This window comes from Zalophus californianus, chromosome 16, assembly GCF_009762305.2.
Source record: "Zalophus californianus isolate mZalCal1 chromosome 16, mZalCal1.pri.v2, whole genome shotgun sequence".
Classification (NCBI taxonomy): domain Eukaryota; kingdom Metazoa; phylum Chordata; class Mammalia; order Carnivora; family Otariidae; genus Zalophus; species Zalophus californianus.
In genome coordinates, this window is record NC_045610.1 from 34,989,673 (window position 1) to 35,010,847 (window position 21,175).

The 21,175-nt window shown below is 42.3% G+C and overlaps 2 protein-coding genes across 10 annotated transcripts in view; one reads left to right on the forward strand and one right to left on the reverse strand.

Moving 5' to 3' along the window:
• Nucleotides 1-15,023, forward strand: part of MBTD1 (mbt domain containing 1) — a 65,284-nt gene extending 50,261 nt beyond the window's left edge. For 8 of the 9 annotated variants that reach the window (XM_027624889.2, XM_027624890.2, XM_027624894.2 and 5 more), the window contains 5 exons: nt 347-494; nt 1,373-1,455; nt 1,871-2,105; nt 2,606-2,683; nt 11,782-15,023. In XM_027624889.2, the coding sequence (XP_027480690.1) occupies nt 347-494; nt 1,373-1,455; nt 1,871-2,105; nt 2,606-2,683; nt 11,782-11,900 (663 nt within the window). In that variant the 3' untranslated portion in view covers nt 11,901-15,023. Of the gene's footprint in view, nt 1-346; nt 495-1,372; nt 1,456-1,870; nt 2,230-2,605; nt 2,684-11,781 lie in introns of all 9 variants that reach the window. The other variant, XR_003525165.2, reaches the window with a different exon arrangement.
• A 2,636-nt stretch (nt 15,024-17,659) lies between these two features.
• Nucleotides 17,660-21,141, reverse strand: LOC113939761 (nucleoside diphosphate kinase B). The gene is made up of 5 exons (XM_027626319.2): nt 20,928-21,141; nt 20,535-20,663; nt 19,622-19,723; nt 18,520-18,632; nt 17,660-17,916 (listed from the first exon to the last, which is right to left on the reverse strand). The coding sequence occupies exons 2-5, from the start codon at nt 20,658-20,660 to the stop codon at nt 17,799-17,801; spliced, it is 459 nt and encodes a 152-aa protein (XP_027482120.1). The 5' UTR covers nt 20,661-20,663; nt 20,928-21,141; the 3' UTR covers nt 17,660-17,798.
• Nucleotides 21,142-21,175: the final 34 nt, after the last annotated feature.

Here is a 21,175-nt window from a genome sequence, read left to right on the forward strand (position 1 = left end):
GCCTTGCCGAGATGAGACCGTTAAATTGGAGAGGAACACTCAAGCCCTGTTTCATGGGGGCCACAGCAGCCGGCACCTTAGCCATTGGCAAAGGCCCTATTTGTCCTAGACCCCTGAAGTCACTTCTGTGTAACCCTGCTTTTGTTCTGATACACACTGCATTCTACGGAGGTTTTTCATTATCATTTCAGTTACTGACATAATTCAGTGAAGAAGCATTTTTCACTTTGAAGAGACCTTTATGTCACAGATTTTCCTTTCTTTGAGAATGTCACTTAATTTAAAGGATCACATTTATACTAGTGGTATCTAATTTCACATACTTGGAATTCTCTTAATTTAAAAGGTGCTGGCTGATGGATTCCTGATGATTGGGATCGATGGCTCAGAAGCAGCAGATGGATCTGACTGGTTCTGTTATCATGCAACCTCCCCTTCTATTTTCCCTGTTGGTTTCTGTGAAATTAACATGATTGAACTTACTCCACCTAGAGGTACTTCATCCTAATATGTACACTGGGTCTTCATCCTTGCCTTCTTTTTACATGGTATCTATTTACATCATTTAACACAGCCCTGCATTTTCTGCTGTGTGCACCTTTGATATGTGCATATGTATATATAAACGTACGTATACACAACAAGACCTGTGGGGTGCTCTAAAAATATAAAGCACTGTATTCTAGCTAGCTTTAATAAATTCTGTTAGTATAGAATTTTTCCTGAGCATCTGTACATTTTATAATATGAATTGGTATTCTTTAAGCCCTATTGAGATGGTGATGTAGGTAATTGCACACATAAACTTTTGTTAAAAATAGATACAGGCTAAAGCCTTTGAGGGAAAGCAAGTTTCCATCTTTAGAGTATCATGTGGCTTTAAAAAAAAAAAAAAGGCATACCCTTAAATAACTCTCAAGGCTTAACCAGTGTCTTTCCTAATTTCAATATAAGAGCCTTGGGTTTTTTCTCTTAAGAAAAGAAGGGGTGAAAATCTAAAAACAGAGGGGTCTGTAAAAACAGTATTTGCCCAGCCAGTTTTCTTTCTTGCAAAGAAAGAAAAATATCACTGTGAAGTATGAAATGCTAGACTGTCGTAAGCCTAGGATCTTACAAGCAAAATTCTGGAATTCCTGTGGTAGACAGGAGGGAGACACTTTTGCACCTGTAAGTAGGTGCACCTGTGTCTGTCTAGAAACGAAAGGAAATCCTTATAACATGGAGGAATGATTGCATTCAACAGTATTAGAGCAAGAGTTAAAAGTTTATTATATAACCTAAAGTCTGAGATCTTAGTGTATACTTTTTATCTGCATTTTACTATTTTGCTAATTTTAAATGAACTGCTAGTTAAATCAGGTGTGTTTTTCAGGTTACACAAAACTTCCTTTTAAATGGTTTGACTACCTCAGGGAAACTGGCTCCATTGCAGCACCAGTAAAACTATTTAATAAGGTAAATGTAAATAATGGCATAATATGTGGAATTTTTTTGATGCCTCACAAATGCAAATCATTGTTGATCAAAATGTCTCTGCTTTATATTAGAATTTCTTAATGGAGATTAATATAAACAAATATATAGTAATAAAACAATGTATTTTCTTTACCTAGATTATGAAGCTTGTTTTCAGACTTTGCTTCGTTTTTAATCTGAATAAAATAGAAATGAATACATTTCCTAAACTGTTCTTAAATACTTCACCTTCATATGTTTTAATAATTAAAGAATTGTTTGTGATTTTGGGGGGGGTTTAAATTAGGTTATTTGGTTACATTGCTTCTTCTTTTTTTTTTTTTCCTTTCTCGGTGATAGTGGACTCATGCCTTCTTCTTTTCGCCAGTGGTAATGTTTTGCTTCTCTATGTCAGGATGTTCCAAATCACGGATTTCGTGTAGGAATGAAATTAGAAGCAGTAGATCTCATGGAGCCACGGTTAATATGTGTAGCCACAGTAACTCGAATTATTCATCGTCTCTTGAGGATACATTTTGACGGATGGGAAGAAGAGTATGATCAGTGGGTAGACTGTGAGTCCCCTGACCTCTATCCTGTAGGGTGGTGTCAGTTAACTGGATATCAGCTACAACCTCCGGCATCACAGTGTAAGTTGGTATACAGAAAAGGTGTCCTTTTGTAAAAATCAGCAATTCTCCAGAGGACTGTTTCACATAAGTCATCTTGTGAGCTCACAGGACAAGAATATACCTTTGTCTGATTGGTTGCCAGGTAAGATCTTAAGACTCAACAACACTATCACAGACTCAGACCATGAGTCCCACAGCAGTGTGAACCCAGTAGTCAGTTACATAATGACTCTAGGCAGAAACACCACAGTAAGAGCACTCTCCAAATGCAACTAGACTTGTTTCAATGAGTTTGAAATGATAGGCCAAAATGTATTGGTATATAATAAGTGCTTATTGAATAAATAGTGGAATCTGTCTGGTATCATGGGTTTTACAGGAACAAGCACCCTTATTTTCAAAGCATCATGTACTTTTATAAGCATAATTGTCTCGGTAAAGATAATTCATCTAAGTTGTATCTAGAGTCATGTGCTCACAATGTTTTTCTGGTACCAATTTTCCGTTTTATTTTTCAGCGTCAAGAGAAAGCCAGTCAGGTTCATCAAAACAGAAGAAAAAGGCTAAGTCCCAGCAATACAAAGGACATAAGAAAAGTGGGTCACCACATGGTGTTTATATACATTTCCTAAGTTGTTAACCAATTGGGGTCACAGTATTCTTGCACAGAAACTAATGTCCCTTGTGAGAGCCGATGACTGTGCATTATGTATTTTGCTTAAAGGTGCAGTATGCCATAAAAGGCAAACCTTCACAATAATGAGAAACACTTATATTTTAGTGGACAGGAAAAATCACCATAATATTTTAAAACATGTATGGTAAAGAATAGAGTACAGATAGTTCTTGAAATAATATGTAAACCTACTGAAAATTAATTCTTTTTTAAATCTTTTTTATAAAACTTTAAAAAGGGAAGTACTTGATATTTACAACAGACTTAGAGCTTAAGAAACCCATCCTTCTTATAAACCAAAACTCTCTTTCTAGGATGATATTTATAAGAAATTCAAGTTGATGGCTAACAAAGTCAAGCTTAAAAGTTTTTTTCTAAATATCCTTTCTGTACTATTTTTTAACCTTACAATGAATGGTTTTTGGCATTAATAGCCAAAATAATATAGGATATATTGATAGCTCTATTTTGATTCTTTTAAAATCTTTTTCCCCCCACATAGGAAGCCAGATTTTTCTCTTCATCACACTTGTGGAATATTTCATTCTGAGATAGGATTATTTTTATATAAAGATCATTTTAAAAGTAAAAAGTACATTTGAGGGTTAAAACTAAAACAGATTGTTCCAGCTGACTTGCCATATGTTTAAATAAGTGTTAATCTGTCTCATTACCAACCAAGAGACTGAAGCAGCATGAAGAATCCAATATATCCTTACTTTCTGATTACAGTCATTTGTTTATAGTTTCTTTTTTCCCACTGGGGGACTAAAAACTTCTACCAGGCCCTGCCGTGGTGCTCTCGTGTCCTCCCGGCATGAAACCACGTCAGCCTCAACACTGATAACCTCCAGGCCTTTCTCTCACCCTCTCTTTTATATCAGAGGCATAGGCCTCCCGTTTTTCCAGAGTTCTTTTGCCTACTAGCTGCTTGCCAGGTTTGATACTCACCTGAAAGAACTTTAGAGAACATTGCCAGACAGGCAGCTCAAAGCAATCCCCATGTAGCTGGAAATGAGGAGGAAGAATCCACATGGCGGCTTTGTCAGTGGACTAACCATAGCACATGTGATCACTAAGCTTTCTGTGAGGTTGGAGAGCACAAGCTGCGTTAGCCTGTCTTTTCACTTTCTATTGGACAAGACCGAGGTTCAGAATTTTCTTTCCAAGGTGTTGAATTAAGAACTTTGATTACTCCATGACATATTTTTTAGAAATAATTTCTGAGCATTGAGTACACAATTCACATGCCTCCCTCAATGTCCCTTTTGTGGGTTTATTTCCAGCTTAAGGGGTTTAACGATTTTGAATTAATGGCCCAGGGACATGGGAAGAAGTATGAAACTAATGAGGTGATAATATCCGTGTGCCAGTTTTTAGTGACATTTAATAGTACCACATTTCTGGATTAGCTGGGAAAATGAGTTTAGCTGTAAATTTATCATGTTCTTTAACTGTAACGTTGTAATAGCTCTTAATATTATGGCATCATCTCTGCCTTTAAATTGTCCTTTGGACATAGAAAGGAAAAGGACTATGAGCCCACAGTCCCTTATTAGAAACCCTTGGGACCAGATGTGTTTTGGAATTCAGAACTTTTCAGATTTTAGAAAAGAAGTATAGTATGGGTAGCATATACTATGTAACACCCCTTGCAGACTCTAGCACATTTTCTGAAGCAAAATATATGTAAATGTTTACATTAAATGGGCCAAATTAAGATTATAAATAGTATCACCAAGTGAGGTCTGGTTTTGTTGCCAAAGTTTTACAGGAAAACTGTGAATTTTGGAATTGAGGATAAGGAATTGTAGTGCCGTGTGAATGAAAAAGCAGCCGTCTTCATTGTAACTCCCTGTTCCTTTTACTGTTTCTGTATTTTCCTGCAAGACTTGACTTGCCCATATAAGAAAGAATTTCTTATAAACCTAGTTTATCCATTGCATACAGTATCGTTAGCAGATCAGCCACAAACTCTTTTAAGTTTGCCTACAGATTATTATATTCTGGCTCAATGTTTTTTTCATCTTCTATCTCTTCAGTCTTTTTGTACCCAAAATCATCCATTGGTGTGTTCTTTGGTAGTGTTTTTTTGTTTGGTTGCTTTGTGGTTTTTTTTTTTTTTTTAACAGAAATAGTTGATTGGCTTCATTGTTCTAGCTTGTTTTGTAAAGATCTGTGTTCATGCTATAAAGGGATAACTATTAATTAGTGCTTTTGAGTAATGATAACGTTCTGCCAAGAGGATCAGATAGACAGTTGTATGGATATGGTCTGTCCAGTCTGAAAAGCCTTATTTTTTTCAAGGTTTCTGGAGCAGGAAACCCAGCACATTAATTTCTGAACCATCTTCAGGGGCTATTGGAAGTAGTAGAGAATTGGAGATCCTCCTTGGATTTTTACCTCTGAGTGTGTCGTACATTAGGAAAAGTCTAAATGATTTGCTGCACGTGATTGGGGTTTGTCGATGAGCGTTGAATGTGTACTCACTACTAGCTTAGTCTCCAGACCATTTTACATAAGAATACTGTCTGACTTAGATTTATCTTTTAGTCCTGATTTCATGAAGCATAATTTCTGATTGCTCTTGCCTTGGTCATTTGTATAGTCTGGAAGAAAACAGATATAATTTATAGTCCGAGAGATATAGTAAGTATCCTTCAGCTTTCAAATGACTAATGCAGTATGTTGGTTCAGTATTTGCAAAGTTTAGAGTACTTTTTGCTGGTGAAAGGATCATATAAGTCTTTGAAGGCTTATATTTACTTATGAAACTATAATCAAAACGTGTTTCAAAAGAAATTAGATTGCTTAAGTACTTGCAGGCAACAAGCTTTAAATTTCAGAAATGCTTTTCAGAGTAAGAATTTTAAGTGTTTTCTAAAAGACTGCATTGTAAACCAAAAGGTAGGGGAGCACATTTCATATCAGTAAAATCGTGCCACCCAGATAATACATTTATTCAGCTGTTTGATTCTCCCCAAAAGCCAATGTTTGGCCTAATATGGGCAGTGAAATGCCACCCTACAAGTAGGGTTTTAATACCTTCTCTCTCGGGCACCTGGGTGGCTCAGGTGTTCAAGTCACTGCCTTTGGCTCAGGTCATGATCCCGGAGTCCTGGGATTGAGTCCCACATCGGGCTCCCGGCTCAGCGGGGAGCCTGCTTCTCCCTCTGACCCTCTTCCCTCTCATGCTGTTTCTCTCTCTCTCTCTCTCTCTCTCTCTCTCTCTAATTAAATAAATTATTTTTTAAAATTTCTTTAAAAAATAAAACCTTCTCTCTTCCATTGGATTTTCAACCCCCTTCAAGGTAAAATTTTCTTGAAGGAAGTTAGCCAGCTATTCTCCACACTAAATGTTCTAGTAGTTCATTTTGCTTTGTTGTATTTTATTTCATTTTATTTTTTTAAGATCTTATTTTTAATCTCTACACCCCATGTGGGGCTCCAACTCACAGCACCAAGATCAAGAGTCGGATGCTCCACTGATTGGACCAGCCAGGTGCCCTGCTTTGTTGTATTTGAAGTTGATTTAAGAGTCAGGAACCAGGATTACCAGGCTCTCAAGAGGCCAGAAATAATCTCCGCTATCATTCACGCAGAACATACACCCCCCACACGTACACACACTCACACTCCTTCTTGTTTTCAGAAATACAGACCTTGCATAGTTGGTTCTCTTTTCAGAGTATCCTATGCAACACAGTCTTTCCTAGTTATAATGCACTTTTCTTACCACACATGTAAGTAAAAGCTTACTTTAGTTTGACTTGATATTTAGAGAGGAAGATGCCAATTGGGAAGAAGCCTGTCAGTTTGTCGAGCCTGCCCATGACAGGTGGGGTGCGGAGGAGCTTCTCTGGTGACGAAGAGTTGACTCCTCCTCCATATCGAACCCTTCCAGCACAGACAGCCCCGGAGGCCTTCCCACCTCCCAGCACTAGCCGAGAGTTCAGTCCCAGCCTCAAAACAGGTAATAGTCACATCAGCACCTCAGGTACTACAGGGGGTGAAAGTCTGGGCAGGGCGGTGGGAGACAAAGCATGGTCCGGCATGACAGATGCTGACTCATTAAATTTTTCTTTTTCTTTCAACGAAAAACTTCATCTTCACTAGTCCTTGGTAGTCACTTCACTAAGTTGAATCATCAGGGAGGGAGTTTTATTTTCTTTTAAATCGCTTCTGAGCCTCACATTAGGGTAAAGCTCATCATATCAGTTGATGGAATTGTGAGACAACTTCTACTGTTTCGTGGTTTCATTAAAATAGTTGAACATTTTCCATCACAGAATTCCATGTGGTGTGACCTAGGGGGAGAAATACACCATTAGGGATCAGCCTGATTAATCAGACCCAAAGATGAGGCTTCACTCATAGCATTCCACAGCATCTCTCACTCACTAGGAAGGATGTGTTTTGCGTTCCTATGGAATTTAGGTTGTGGTAACGCTGTTACCACCATTGTAGTTGAATAACATGAATTTGGAGATAAATACTTGTATAATTTTGGTGTTGAATTTGAGTAAAATTCATTCCCATAACTTCGTGTTTCTGAAGTGACATTTAATTTGAATTTAATTCGTTTGGCCAAGCTAGTAGATTGTAAGGAAAACTGCAAAAGGTTTTGCCTTTTGTAATTGCTGAGAGCAAACGTATTATCCTAGAGTATGAGAAAGGCTTCGCTTGCACGTGATGAACCTCAGACATGAGTACGGAGAGACAGGTCCGCAGCCAGAGTCCTACAGGCCTTGGCGTGTGTTCTGCCGTCATCCTAGGTACTGCTTCTCAACTCGGTGGTTTTATTTACTTGGTAGTCTTCTTGTGTGGTGAAAACCCTGATGGGGACTTAATACCTAGCTCTGTTTTCTTCTTCTTTCTCTGTTTGATAATGTCTTTATACCTGAAGTTTTTGGGGGGTTTGGTTTTTGTGGGGGCTTTTTGGCTGGGTTTTTTTGGGGGGTGCCCTTTAAGATATGTTCTTTATTAGCTTTTGCCTCCCTACTGGTGTGTTAGGTTATCTTCATCCTCCCCAGTCCGTCTCTCCGAAGATCACTCCGATGTCCTTATATCTAGAGGAAATTACTATGCCTTTTTTTATAAAAAATAGGTTAGGACTGCAAATCTAAGTTTATCTGCTCTTTAGTGGAAAAACGTTCAAAGTCTAAAGAACATTTCAATTTCTTTTCTTGTCTCTTTGACTTTGTTTTTGTACTTGTTATTTACGACATAGTCTTAAGTCATTAACTGTAGATTTTGTGAGCTCTGAATATGTTTGATTTTATTGGATTTTAGGTGTTTTCTTTAAGCATTGGACTAATTTAGAAGGTGTGTGTCATGTTCCGTGAGAGGTTACGGATTCATGTAAAATAGAACTTCTAGGATTGGCAAAACCCAAGAACTCAGAGTAGATGCATGGGATGGAAACCAGGGGTTCTCCTACGTGACGCACGACCTCCACCGTGTCTGTAGTGGCTTCTCAGCTGGGGGCACATCTCGTGGGATATGTGGTGTGATCTTACTCTGCTGGAACTGTGTGAGGACTGCATTCCGGTCTTAACTACCTGAAAGCTGCAGTTTGATTAGCCACTGAGAATTTATTACTTTTAATGGACTTACCCAGTTAGGAAAATATGATTTCCATTAGTTTATCCCCGGAAATATTACTGATTAGAGTCCACAAAGTGACTGCCTTTTAAAAACGGAGCTCAGAAAATGCACTTGCATGGAAGTTGACATTCGGCAACAGGGTCTATTTGATTTCATCCATCATTCATTGAGAATGAGGCCTGGAAAAGATAAATGATTAGCGTGAAGATACCAGAAGACAGGCTTTATTTTAGATCCCATGAAAACAGTGAAACTTTGCATGGAAGCATTCCACATCTGAGTGAACGTTTCACCTTTATCTTGAGTTACGTTTTTTTTAAGCACATTGTTTCCATATTTTAAGATGCATAGAAGCATAATCCAGAAATTAGTTGTTAATAGTTTAAATGCAAATAGTTTCAGAACTGTTTAGAATCTCAACTTACCTTCCTTACATTTCAAAAAACAAAACACAACAACATCGGTTTGAATGGAACATGTTTGGTCTTGAAGCACGGGAGTTCTTTTCTCATTCATGTAGCCATCTGACCATCCTGTAACAAGATACCGTTTCAACCAACCTTTTATTGTGGGTACTGCACCTTTAATGAAACTTAGGGTTTTTCTTTTCCATGTGTTTATTTTCATGGTATTGTTCAAATGTCCTTAATGATTAATGTGTGTTGGTTAGATTTGAAGGATAACTGTTATATACTTGATACTCACACTCTATAAAAGCATTTTTAATTAATTTTTTTATAAAGAAAAGAACTGCACAGTCTTGTTTGCTTTGACTTCCAACAGTCTGATGCGTGTTTGTTTTGCTGTTATTATGGGCATAGTGTATTCGCTTTTCTGTCTTTGGGCTATGAAATTTTTTAACACCATTACCAAAACAAGTACCAAAGTAAAATGAAATGAATTGACATCTCTCAAAAGGTTATTCTGTAAATTATTAAATAAGATGTCAAAGACCACTATTTTTTTTTAAGATTTTTTTTTAAAGTACCCTCTACACCTAACGTGGGGCTTGAACTCACAGCCCTGAGATCAAGAGTCGCATGCTCTGCAGACTGAGCCAGCTAGGTGCACCAAAGACCACTATTTTTGGAACTAATCTTTTGTAACTAAGATCAGGACAGAAAATATTTTTCTATGACTGTACTATTTGACTTTAAAAAGCGTAACCATTTTAGGGTGCCTGGGTGGCTCAGTTGGCTAAGCACCTGCCTTGCACTCAGGTCATGATCCCAGGGTCCTGGGATCGAGTCCCGCATTGGGCTCCCTGCTCAACGGGGAGCCTGCTTCTCGCTCTGTCCCTCCCCACTGCTTGTGTGTGCATGTGCACACATACTCTCTGTCTCTCTCTCACGAAAATAAATAAAACCTTTAAAAATAAAAGTGTAACCATTTTAATATTGTTCCACATGGTGACACTGTCTAGTTAGTGCTTCATGAAAACTTAGTTGGCTTACTGTTCATCTAAATACTGAGTCTTGATTCTTCTCATAAATTGACCTTTTTTCCTGTATAAGCAGTTCCCAATTTACATTCCATATATGCGCGCATCCTCTCTTTCCAATTGCAATGAAAAGTTCCATAATGAAAGAAACAAAAAGTTTGCACTTTTTATTTGGAGCTGGTGCCTGCAGGAAGCGGAGTAGTAGCACCCCGACAGGAGTGGGAGTCACATGTTGCACGTGCATGTTGGTGGCAGGCACTGTGGCAGAGGGAGCCTCGGGCTGCCCAGCTACAGAGCATAGCAGCCAGGGAGTTCCCACTGATCACAGCCCCTGGAGATTGCTGGCTTCCTGTTGCCAAGTCTCCCTGCTTTCCCGGGTCTTAGGTGAAGGCTCTTGTTTCAGAATATTCAGTCAAATTCAAAAGAACCATTGGACACAGGTGAGGGAGTGGGAAGGACACAGTTTGTGACCTCTGATGTAACACGTCTGTGTGCTGACGGAGTTGGAGAAGAAAACTAGCACTCCTGCTCACCGTGGGATTAGATCCCAGTGAGTGTTGCTGTTAGCGTACGGGATCAGCCGTCCTTTTCTCTTGTGTGGGATTTGACCAGCTCAATTTTGGTTAAGCGGTAACATTTTAAGAAACCTGGACACATCTCTGAGAGGTTGGTAGTTACTAAGACTAGTTTTTAGCACCTCGCTGAGATCATTTTTATTTAAAAAGTAGGGAAGTATAAAGAGATAGATAGGAAACTCTCAGAATTAAACAGCCTAAAGTTTTTGCCCAAGACCACTGCTGGGCCCAGCAAAGAAAAACTTTTTCTTTCTCTTCATCTTTGCCCATGCTTAGGAAAAGCCCTCTCCGCTGTCCCTAAGGATTCTGACTAGCATGACTTCAGTGGCTGTCAAGAAATCTAAGTCCCACTGAAAATATTAGAAACTGAAAAACAGTTGTCCACAGAAATAAAGACCTACTGGACCTGTTTATAAACTGAGGACTGTCTATACTGTTGGTTGGTTTTCATTAAAAAGGAAGTCATCAGGGGTGCCTGGCTGGCTCAGTCGGTAGAGCATGCGATTCTTAAGCTCAGGGTCCTGAGTTCAAACGCCCTGAGTTCAAACGCCTTGTGGGGCGTGGAGCCTACTTAAAATTAAAAAAAAAATTTTTTTTCTTAATAAATTTTTTTTTTCTTAAATAAAAGAAGGAAGTCCTCAGATAAGGACTCCGCCAGTACTGCTGGGCCGTGCTGGCACTGGCCGTGCTGGCTGTTTTGCACCAGTGATTTTCACATTGCCGATGTCGGTAGTTTTATTTTACCTAAAATGATTATTCAAGTTTTCCATGATTTTAGTTTTAACATAGGTGTTTATCTAATATCAGACTTATCATTTGTTTTTACAAATATGTAAATTTTGTATATACATAATACCCATCTTATAGATGATAGAATACTTTGTATTTACAATTCATAGTACTATTTTAAAATTATCAGATTTGTATCTTTTTTCTACAGGGAATCTTCTTAATAAAGGTAGTCCTTGGAAATAGTAAGATTATATTGAAGTCCTACTTATTGTGTTGTTACTTATTTTAAATATTATAGTTCAGAATCGTGTGAGAAATAGGTCATTGTTACATAGACCTTGACATAAAAGTGAATACTATAAGAAAAATTCTAATTCTTCTCGCCAAATTAGTGCTCACCATTACCTTGACCATTTCATTGAAGCTGTCCATCGTGCAGTGTCCAGCATGCAGTATCTTACTGTTCTTTACAGAACTTTCCTTACCTGCTGATATACTTTGAAAATTGAACTAAATGTTCATACTTCAGGGGGTTAATTTTAAGAGTCACTGAAGACATGAAGTCTTCCTAACTGTAAAGTTGGTGGAATCTGAAGATTGAAAGTAATCTGAATACTCCAGAAAGGCTTCATAACATCCCATATATTTATCTCTTTCATGCAGTGACAACATTGCAGCTGAAGGAGGAGTTGATAGACGGAGAGGATTATAATTTCCTCCAAGGAGCATCTGATCAGGAAAGCAATGGCTCTGCCAGCTTCTACATCAAACAAGAGCCCTGAGAGGACTCCACGGCGGAGGGTGGGAGGGGAGGCTTTTACACAGGACTGGTTTATAATCACTCGAGCTGTACAGCGGGGCTCTTCTACTGGGACATTTTGCTAAACATAGAAAATTTCAGTTCCAGATTTTTCAGGTGGGTGGGGAAACTATTTTAGTCGTGTGGGGAAATTTTTCAATTTATAAAGACGGACAATTTTTGTGTTGTATTTGAAGCTTTTGAAAGAATTTTGTAATATTTTCCAAGTTTGGATTTATGTGCATTGTTAACAACTGAAATTCTAACTTTTTGGTAAGATTAAAGTTTAGGTAGCAGGATTGAAGGAAATGATTTAAGAAGGATATAGTTGTAAATGCAAATGAACTGTCATTACAAATGAACCTTTTTGGTACCTGTTGGGAGGTTTTGGGATTTTAGAGAAGTTAGGCCAGTCACATCTCCAGCTTCCTTTGCTGCAGAAATATGCAACTGAACCCCTCCCCCCTCGTGGAGGGTTCATCACCACATAGATCATGGAAGGGGTAATTAATTCTGCTTGTTGGCATTTTATTGCAGCCCATTTTAAATGTTTGTACAGAAATGTTTTTCATTCTGTGAAAATTTATTTGGAGTTCTATATGAAACTGGAAGAACTCTGGATACTTTTATATGTTCTCTTTTAATTAAAAAATGATTAAAATTAGCCTAACACTAAAGTGTTAAACTGGAATGGTTGACAAGATAAACAGGATCTCAGTCTACACGTTGAGGGATTGGGGAAAATGCAATATTGTCCTTCGTTCATTTTCTTTTCCTTACTATAAAAGGTACCCCACAAGAGGGATTCTGATCAGTTCCCTGCCATTTCCCTCCATCTGTTAGATAATACTGAGTATAACCACACCCCAAAACAGATGTTCTTCTGTATTACCAGTAGAATCAAATCAAAAGTTGTTTAAAGCCAAAAATCAGTTTAGAATTCAAAGTCATTCCAGCTCTGCTTTTAACTATCCTGGATTTGTTTTAAAAAAAAAAAAAAAACTAATTTGAAAGAGAATTTAATTTTCTTAAAATTCCATATAAATATATATATATATATATATATATATAGTATGAATTGTCTTTTAATTGTATTCAAAATTAATTTTAACAGTAATAACTGATTTGGACCATTTCAAACATTCCCTACTTTAAAATTCACATGGCTTCCTTTAAAAAGATACAAGGGTAAATTGGTGAAAGGTTTGCTCTCTGCATTTTTCTAACTTTCTGAGTTGTGACTGAATGGGAGAGCTCTAGCGTTTACCAGTGAGGTTCATAAACTAAACTCTCAGGAATTAATTGCATCTGTTCTAGAAGTGCTTCTGGGTCTTAGCCTGGCCTCTTCAGAGTGGTAACATTGGCCATCTCCTCTGGAATATAGGTAGGGCTAATTAGAAATTAATCAAAATGATTAACCTCTAAAGTCCTTCAGCCTATGGAATGCTTTAAAAAAAAAAAAAAATGGTAATGGAAAGCCCCAGGAGACCATTTTAGGTAAGATTTTTGTTTGAATTTTAAAATGCATAGAACATTAAAAACCAGCAATTTATTTTCTAAAATATTGCTCTACTTTGGGGAATAATAGCATTGGTAATACGCACAGGTTTACCTCATTCTATGCAAGAGGGGTTAATAACATAAGGTTTTGTAGTTGCTACTGGAAGTAAAATTTGTTACTTTATAGTGTAAGAATGTATGGAATCGCATGTCAACATTTCTTAATACTGACTCTTTAGGGGCATAAATGCAGATCATATCAACGCCAAGTTGATTCTCATGTGTCAAATATATGTGAATTCAGCTGTTAAATTACTGGATATTTATCTTAAACAACCTTACTGAGAGGGACCTACTGTAAATGTGACATCCTCACACTTCCCAAATCTTTAACTTTTAAGAATCTTCCCATAAGCGAAAAGCCTAGAAGACTTTCACAGCAGGGCTTACCACGGTCTTCGTTCTCAGGCTCTGGTTCCATGACAGGAGCTGCAGGGCGTGCTCGGCCATACCTGGGGCTTAGGGGCCCTGTGGGGAACTGAGTAAACCAGGAGGGATTTGATTTGGAGCCTGGTAATTAGTTCTGTGCACAATGCTCATTTGTAGCCAGGTCTTAGAAGCTTCCAGTCATACAGCAAAACCAGGCTCTGAGCGTTTTCAAATGTCCCACCTGTTTGTGTGAAGTATTTCTCGTCTTGATCCCATGCCCAACAGTTAAAGGTTGGCAAGGACTTCCTATGGTCTAAACGCAGTCTGAAGCCCTCCTCGTTGTTCAGGCTCTAACTCCTGCTGCTGATGAACAGAAAACAAGTTAGTGCGGAGGAGATTGATGTCTCAGCCATAACTCCAGTTCTACAACCCAATAGCCCCATTCTCTTCTACGGTTCAAAATGTACTGCTGACCTTGGGTTTGTTTTCATTTTTTTTCCTGTTAGGATTATTTGGGGATTTTTGGTAGTTTGAACTCTTTAACCTTTTCCTTGCTGTGTATGAGGAAAGCTAAAGCTGTTATCAACTTCTTATTCTACGGATACTAACACGGGTTTTCAGTGTTTGTTTGTTTTTATTATATTAATTTTGCGTGATGTGAATACCCTCTCCCATCAATACTTGTATTATGGTGCTATATATTTGGTAATGATCCTTTACTATTGGGAAGGGATTTTAAAAATACTGTGATGAAACTGGGTTGCTTCCTTTGATTTTCATATTTTAAATAAAGCCACAAGTCATTTATACAAAAGAAAAGCATCTGTCCCTGGGCAAATCTTTTGAGGACAGAGGTCAAAGTAAACTGCATAAGGTTTTTACATCATTTCTGTATGTATTTGATATATAGATCAATATCTGTACAAATTTAATCTTTTATTTTCTTGGTAACTTGTGATCACTGAGAAAGTATTTGAGACTTTCTCATGAAGTGTATATAATGGCGTGAAAAATTCCTTCAGAGAAACTTATGTTCCTTTCATTTTTACCAAACTGCAAATTTTCAGCATGGATGTGAAAAGCATTAAAATTATAACTTTGTGTACAAGATGAAAATAATTCACTAAATTTGCCCTTTTTTACACAAAATAAAACGTTAAAGTTAAGTTGTATTGGAGCAATTCTTTAATACGCTTTGGTCTTTGAGGGGTTTCCTTTTTTATTCAGATATTGGATGCCTTCTATAAGCAATCACAAGCCTCCGAGAAAGCCAGGTGGGTTCCTTCCTCACACGACCTGTGACCTGAGGGAAAAGCAGGCACGTTTGCTACTGGCTGACAAGGAGGAACAGCGGACGGGGCCCCTAAGCCCCAGGTATGGCGTGAACAATGGCTGCGATTGAGCCAAGGTTTCACAGACAAAGGTAAATGGCCAAGCCGCGGCACGGGCAGCGGGGAGTGCGGGCCACGGGTGGGAAGAGTCCTTCACTGTAGCTACAACATGGGGCTTCAGTTCAGGGTTGGCGTGCTTGCTGGGGGACTTTTTTTTTTTAAGCTCCATTAATCTAAATAGACAAAATTCATAGGATGAATTCACGCTGTTTGCGTGAAGAGGAAACATGAGACATCCCCCTTTACCAACAGCTAAGTCCTTAGTAAATTATTCAACTTTTACCAAAAAAAAGCAGTTTGTAGAGGGGGCGCCTGGGTGGCTCAGTCGTTAAGCGTCTGCCTTCAGGTCAGGTCATGGGGTCCTGGGATCGAGCCCCACATCGGGCTCCCTGCTCGGTGGGAGGCCTGCTTCTCCCTCTCCCACTCCCCCTGCCTGTGTTCCCTCTCTCGCTGTGTCTCTCTCTGTCAAATAAATAAGATCTTAAAAAAAAATTTTATGGATGTAAGGTAACATGGGTTGGGTTTTCTGGGGTTAATTTCATCATCACGCTTTAGAAAAATAGAACACACTGCAACCCTAATTTCTGCCCTGCTTTCTACCTTACATGGCTTGAACGGTTGCCTAGTACGTGGGAATTCCCAGCTTGGCTCATTTACAGTCCCCTGAGATTTGAGATACACATCCTATTCTTGAAACCATTACATGCCCCTTGGGAAAACTAGGTTCCTGGTGTGCTTTATCCCAACATACGCTCCCGGACTACCAAGTGTTTCCCCGAAACTAGTAACTTTTTACTCCTGTGGTGGTAACCAGCCTTGTGAGATCAGGGGACGACAGTAAAGGATTTCCTCTTGCAAACTGTTAACTGAGGCTATGGCATTTAGATAATGTATTTAATGTGTACTGCAAAAAAATTTTATGGAAAACATAAAAGGTTCTGAAGGGGTTGTCCGCATTCACAGAGCTAGCTGGGAGATAGCATGAGGTCCGAAATCCAACCTTACTCCAGAGGCAGTAACTTTAATCTCACCATAGTCCACCCTTTCTCGTGCAGTTCTACCGAATTAAGTCCCGAAGTTAACACCCTTCCTCTCATCTTGCCCCACTCCAAATTTGATTTCAGGTACCCTCCTAACTCAAAATTTTCAGGTGTCATTTGGAAGGAAAACTAGGTAGAGGTAGTAAAACAGTAACCAAGAGCATGGGGTCCAAAGCCAGCTGCTTCCACTGAAACCATCCTTGTTAATTCTGTAACTGGACCCAGTTACCTCAGCTGTAAAATAGGAGATTGGTAGTGGTATCCCCAAGAGTTGTGAAGACTATAAAATTCATGTATGTACAGTTCTTAGAACAGCCTTGACACAGAATAAGCCCATAATTAACTGCTGTCCATCCAAATACCTCAGCTTATGTGTCACTGTGAGACTTCGAAACACATTAAAATGCAGATCCAGGGGCGCCTGGGTGGCTCAGTTGCTTAAGCGTCTGCCTTCGGCTCAGGTCATGGTCCCAGGGTCCTGGGATCGAGCCCCGCATCGGGCTCCATGCTCGGCGGGAGGCCTGCTTCTCCCTCTCCCACTCCCCCTGCTTGTGTTCCCTCTCTCGCTGTGTCTCTCTGTCAAATAAATAAATAAAATCTAAAAAAAAAAAAAAAGCAGAGGTGCCTGGGTAGCTCAGTCTGTTAAGCGTCTGCCTTCGGCTCAGGTCATAATCCCAGGGTCCTGGGATCGAGCCCCGCATCGGGCTCCCTGCTCAGCTGGGAGCCTGCTTCTCCTTCTCCCTTTCCCCCTACCCCCTGCTCGTGCTCTCTCTCTCAAACAAACTTTTTTTTTTAAGATTTTTTTATTTATTCATTTGAGAGAATTAACCTTAAAAGCAGGCAGTAAGAGTTTTGTAACCAGTCGCTGCATGTAGCCCAGAAAACAGGCTTATCTCACTCCAGGGAAGAGTAAGAAGGAGGGTAAGGTTGCAGAGAACACTTACCAGGGGCCAGGCACTAGATATATTCTTTCTTTTAAACCTGCATTGCAGTGGTATTACCCTCATTTTACATGTCTTTAGACTTCCATTTTCCTCATAACTTGCCCAGTTAGCAGTCAACAAAGATGTAAATCTGGACGACTCTGTTTCACTTGAGTTTCAACAAATTCACTGTACAGAAATCTACATGTCTACATCCTCTAAGCTGGTCAGGATATTTATTTACATCATTTCCCTTTTAGACACACGGTCAATGCCACACTTGCCCTCTTCAGCCTCTCTACTTTACCTCCTAGAGTCTAGCAGTACACCCCGGTGCTGAGAAGAGTCAGATCATTCTTTCACAGCAAGCAGGATTATTTGGTTCTGGATAACGCGGTGAAAGCCAAGGAACCAAGTCACTTCTTGCAGTGTCGTAGCAAGTAAGCACAAAAGGCTGCACCAGTTTCCAAAGGCTTTATTGGTAAGTACGTTTTAGAAAGGAAAGAATGATGCCATTACTTCCAAGTCACTGGAATGAAGAGGTGTGTCCAGGGCCACGTCAAGTGGTGCCAAAGGGGACTGATGCTTTGTCCACCTTTTATTCATAGATCCAGTCAAAAGCACAAGACTTGTAGTTAACCAACTCTTCAGGCTTAAACCAGAGACTTACTTCTTTCTCTGCACTTTTTACTGAATCACTGCCATGAATGATGTTCCTAAGAAAGAGAACAAATACTTGTTACCACACTTTATTTATTAAAGTAGGCTCCACACCCAGTATGGAGCCCAACGTGGGGCTTGAACTCACAACCCTGAGATCAAGAGCGAGCTGAGATCAAGAGTCAGATGTTTCACTGACTGAGCCCCCCACGCATCCCCCAGGTTACCACATTTTAAAGTGCCAACGTCTGTTTATAGTTAAGACAAAGGAGTCACTGCAGACCTTTTCAGCCAAACTGCCCCTCGAAGCATGAGACTACCCCCCCAAAGTATTTCCTCTTAAAAGCAACTATAGAATTGGAGGGGGGCTTAACCAAAAGGTTAAGTGGCACACCCATAGCCACAGCCACAAGGAGCAAAGCCGAGGCTTCCCCCCTCACTCTGCGCTTTCCAGCCACACGAAGCTCCCTTATGCGAGGCCTTAGGTAAAATTTTAAGTAGCATAGGGAAGTCACTATTGAAGAAAACTTTCATCCAGTGATCATTTCCACCTAATTTTAAAAGTTCAAATTTTCCTAAAATTGGGATACGCCAATAAGGTTTCATACCCCCCGTGAAGTGCCTTTGAGAAACAGTCCTCCATGCCCCTCAGGCCTTACCTGCCAACTTGAATGCAGAAGTCCCCACGAATGGTGCCGGGCTTAGAATCCGCGGGGTTGGTCTCCCCAAGCATCATTCGCCCCGTCTTCACCACATTCAGTCCCTCCCAGACCTAGAAACAGTCGGGAAGAGGGACTGCATCAGATCTGTCACTTGGGACCATTTCAGTACAAACCTTGACCCGTGCCGCCCAGCTCGCTCCCGTCAGACCCGCCCGGGGCTCGGTCAAGCAGCTCAGCCCGTCCTGGACAGCAGGGGCCTGTACGGTTCGCTCCGGGCTCCATCCCCAGCGCATCGCTCGGACACACAGAAACCGTCTACCCAACTCGGGGACTTCCCACCTAACTGAGAGGAAGATGAACAGGACGGAAGAACCTCAGGCAGCCACAAGCTCGAGGAGAAACGGTGATGGAGGGGGTAGAGGACAGTGACTGGGCTGGAACCGGGTCGGGGCAAGGACATTAGGGCAGGAAATGGTGAGGATCCCCGTGAAAGCGGAAAGTGTAGGCAGGGGAAGGACAGGAAGAACAAAGCCATCCTCCCAGAACCCGGGCCGATTTCAGTGCCTCCCTCCCGAACTTCCTCCTCCTCTTCATTCCCAGCTGGACATTAATGTCAGAGGAGGAAACAGACTACTCCATTTCTAGCACTGGGTTACAGAGAACTTTTTCTTTCTTTTTTTTTTTTTTTTTTAAGATTTTATTTATTTATTTATTTATTTGAGAGAGAGAATGAGAGACAGAGAGCACCAGAGGGAAGAGGGTCAGAGGGAGAGGCAGACTCCCTGCCGAGCAGGGAGCCCGATGCGGGACTCGATCCCGGGACTCCAGGATCATGACCTGAGCCGAAGGCAGTCGCTTAACCAACTGAGCCACCCAGGCGCCCACAGAGAACTTTTTCTAAGGTCTGGTTCCCCTTGCTTTTTCCTCCCAAGCTCCTAACTGCTCTAGCCCCAGCAGGCTCCATTTGTAAAACAAAGGAATTTGAAGTGGCTGGGGAAGATGTCTAAAAAGAGGCCACACCGCACTGAGCAAGCCGGTTCCGTACCAGCCCCTATTCCCGGCCCCTCCTCCCGGCCCCCCACCGCCGCCAAGCACTTGCCATGGCCACAACGGGCCCGGAGTGCATGTACTTCACCAGCCCGGGGAAGAAGGGACGGTCCTTCAGGTCAAGGTAGTGCTGCTGCAGGAGCTCCTCGGGGGCCTGGCACGCAAAAGGAGGTCGCAGTTAGGAAGTACCCTGGAAAGGCTGAAATAGGGCTCCGACCCATCCTCAGAATCCGCCCCCCCATTCCCAAGGCAGGTTCTCCAAGTCCCTTAACATGTTAGCCCACATAAGGTGTAAACAGAAATCCCCCCCAAACCCTGACACTGATACTCTTTTTAGCAGAAAGGCTGTTCCCATCATGAAGACACCCGGAAAATGTCAATGGTATTAGGGGTGTTACCATCCTAAGAAGTAGGTGGTTTGAGAATCTAGATGTGGAGATTAAGCGTTGGCTGCCTTTGAAGGAAACACGTCAGAGAGCGGTCATGTCACTCTTCTGGCCCACTTCCAGTGCCCTTTCCAACATTTCACATGTTAACCGAGAACGTTCTCTTCCCAGATGGGCCTGGTTAAGATTTCAATACTTAACTTCTCCCTTAAAGTCCAGATCTGTGCCCCAAATGTAAAGTGTGGAAATGCCAGGCCCTGTCCTAAATCGGGGGGAACTCCGTCTGCCCGCACCCTGGGCACGTGTGGCCCGCGTGGCCGCGCCGGGGAACAGGTTTCTCCGCGCCCCGCGGGCCCAGCGCCACGGCGAGGCACCGGCTGCTCCCCGGGCCGTCACGTCACCTCCGCTTAACCTTGCGAGGGCTCCCGGGTTCGCGGGCCGCGGGGCCCCGGCTCGGACAGCGGGATCCCCGCGAGGGCGAGAGCCGCCGGGCGCGGGGGGCGGGGGAGCGGCGGCGGGCGAGCAGGAGAAGGGGCGCCCGCCGCCGGGTTCCGGGGATCCGTGGGGGCGCCGCGTTACCTGCAGGAACTTCATGGCCACGAGGCGGAACCCCTTCTGCTCGAAGCGCTTGATGATCTCGCCCACCAAGCCGCGCTGCACGCCGTCCGGCTTGATGGCGATGAACGTGCGCTCCTGGTGGGCCATGGCCTGCGGGCGACAGGTCGGCTCAGGGCCCCGCGGCCGCGCGGGCACAGGACCCCGGCCGCCCTCCCCCCCACCCTCACCCCGCGGGCGCCCCGGGCCCCTCCGCCCGCTCCGCTGGGACACGCGCCCGCCGGCAGCCGCCGCCGCCCCGCGGGAAGGGACCCGGCCCCGGGCCCCGGGGGGGGGGTGGGCGGAGGGGGAGCGGCGAGCGCGTCCGCGGGGAGGAGGTTCGGGGGGGCGGCGGGGAAAGCGCCCCCAGCGCCGTACCGGGAAGCAGGCTGCGCGGCGTGGCGGGAGGCGAGACGTGGAGCGGGCGGCGGGGCCCGAGGCGGCTCGGGAGGAGGGCCGCGCGACGGCCACACCCCGGACGCCCCGCCGCCCAACCCGCGAGGCCGACGCGGCGGAGAACTCTTGAGCACGGCCCGGGCAGGCGAGGAGGCGCTGGGGGCTCGGGAGCAGGAAGTGGCTTCCTGTTCCCGGTGCGGCGGGGTGCCCCGCGGCTGGAACTCGGCACC

What these genes read in the sequence shown, in the direction of transcription:
- LOC113939761 (XM_027626319.2), bottom strand. Translation starts at nt 20,660, where the DNA reads ATGGCCCACCAGGAGCGCACGTTCATCGCCATCAAGCCGGACGGCGTG. An exon ending in TGGCCATGAAGTTCCTGCAG is followed by an intron (nt 19,724 to 20,534) that starts GTAACGCGGCGC and finishes TTTGCGTGCCAG; the next exon opens with GCCCCCGAGGAGCTCCTGCA. An exon ending in CCGGGCCCGTTGTGGCCATG is followed by an intron (nt 18,633 to 19,621) that starts GCAAGTGCTTGG and finishes GACTGTTTCTAG; the next exon opens with GTCTGGGAGGGACTGAATGT.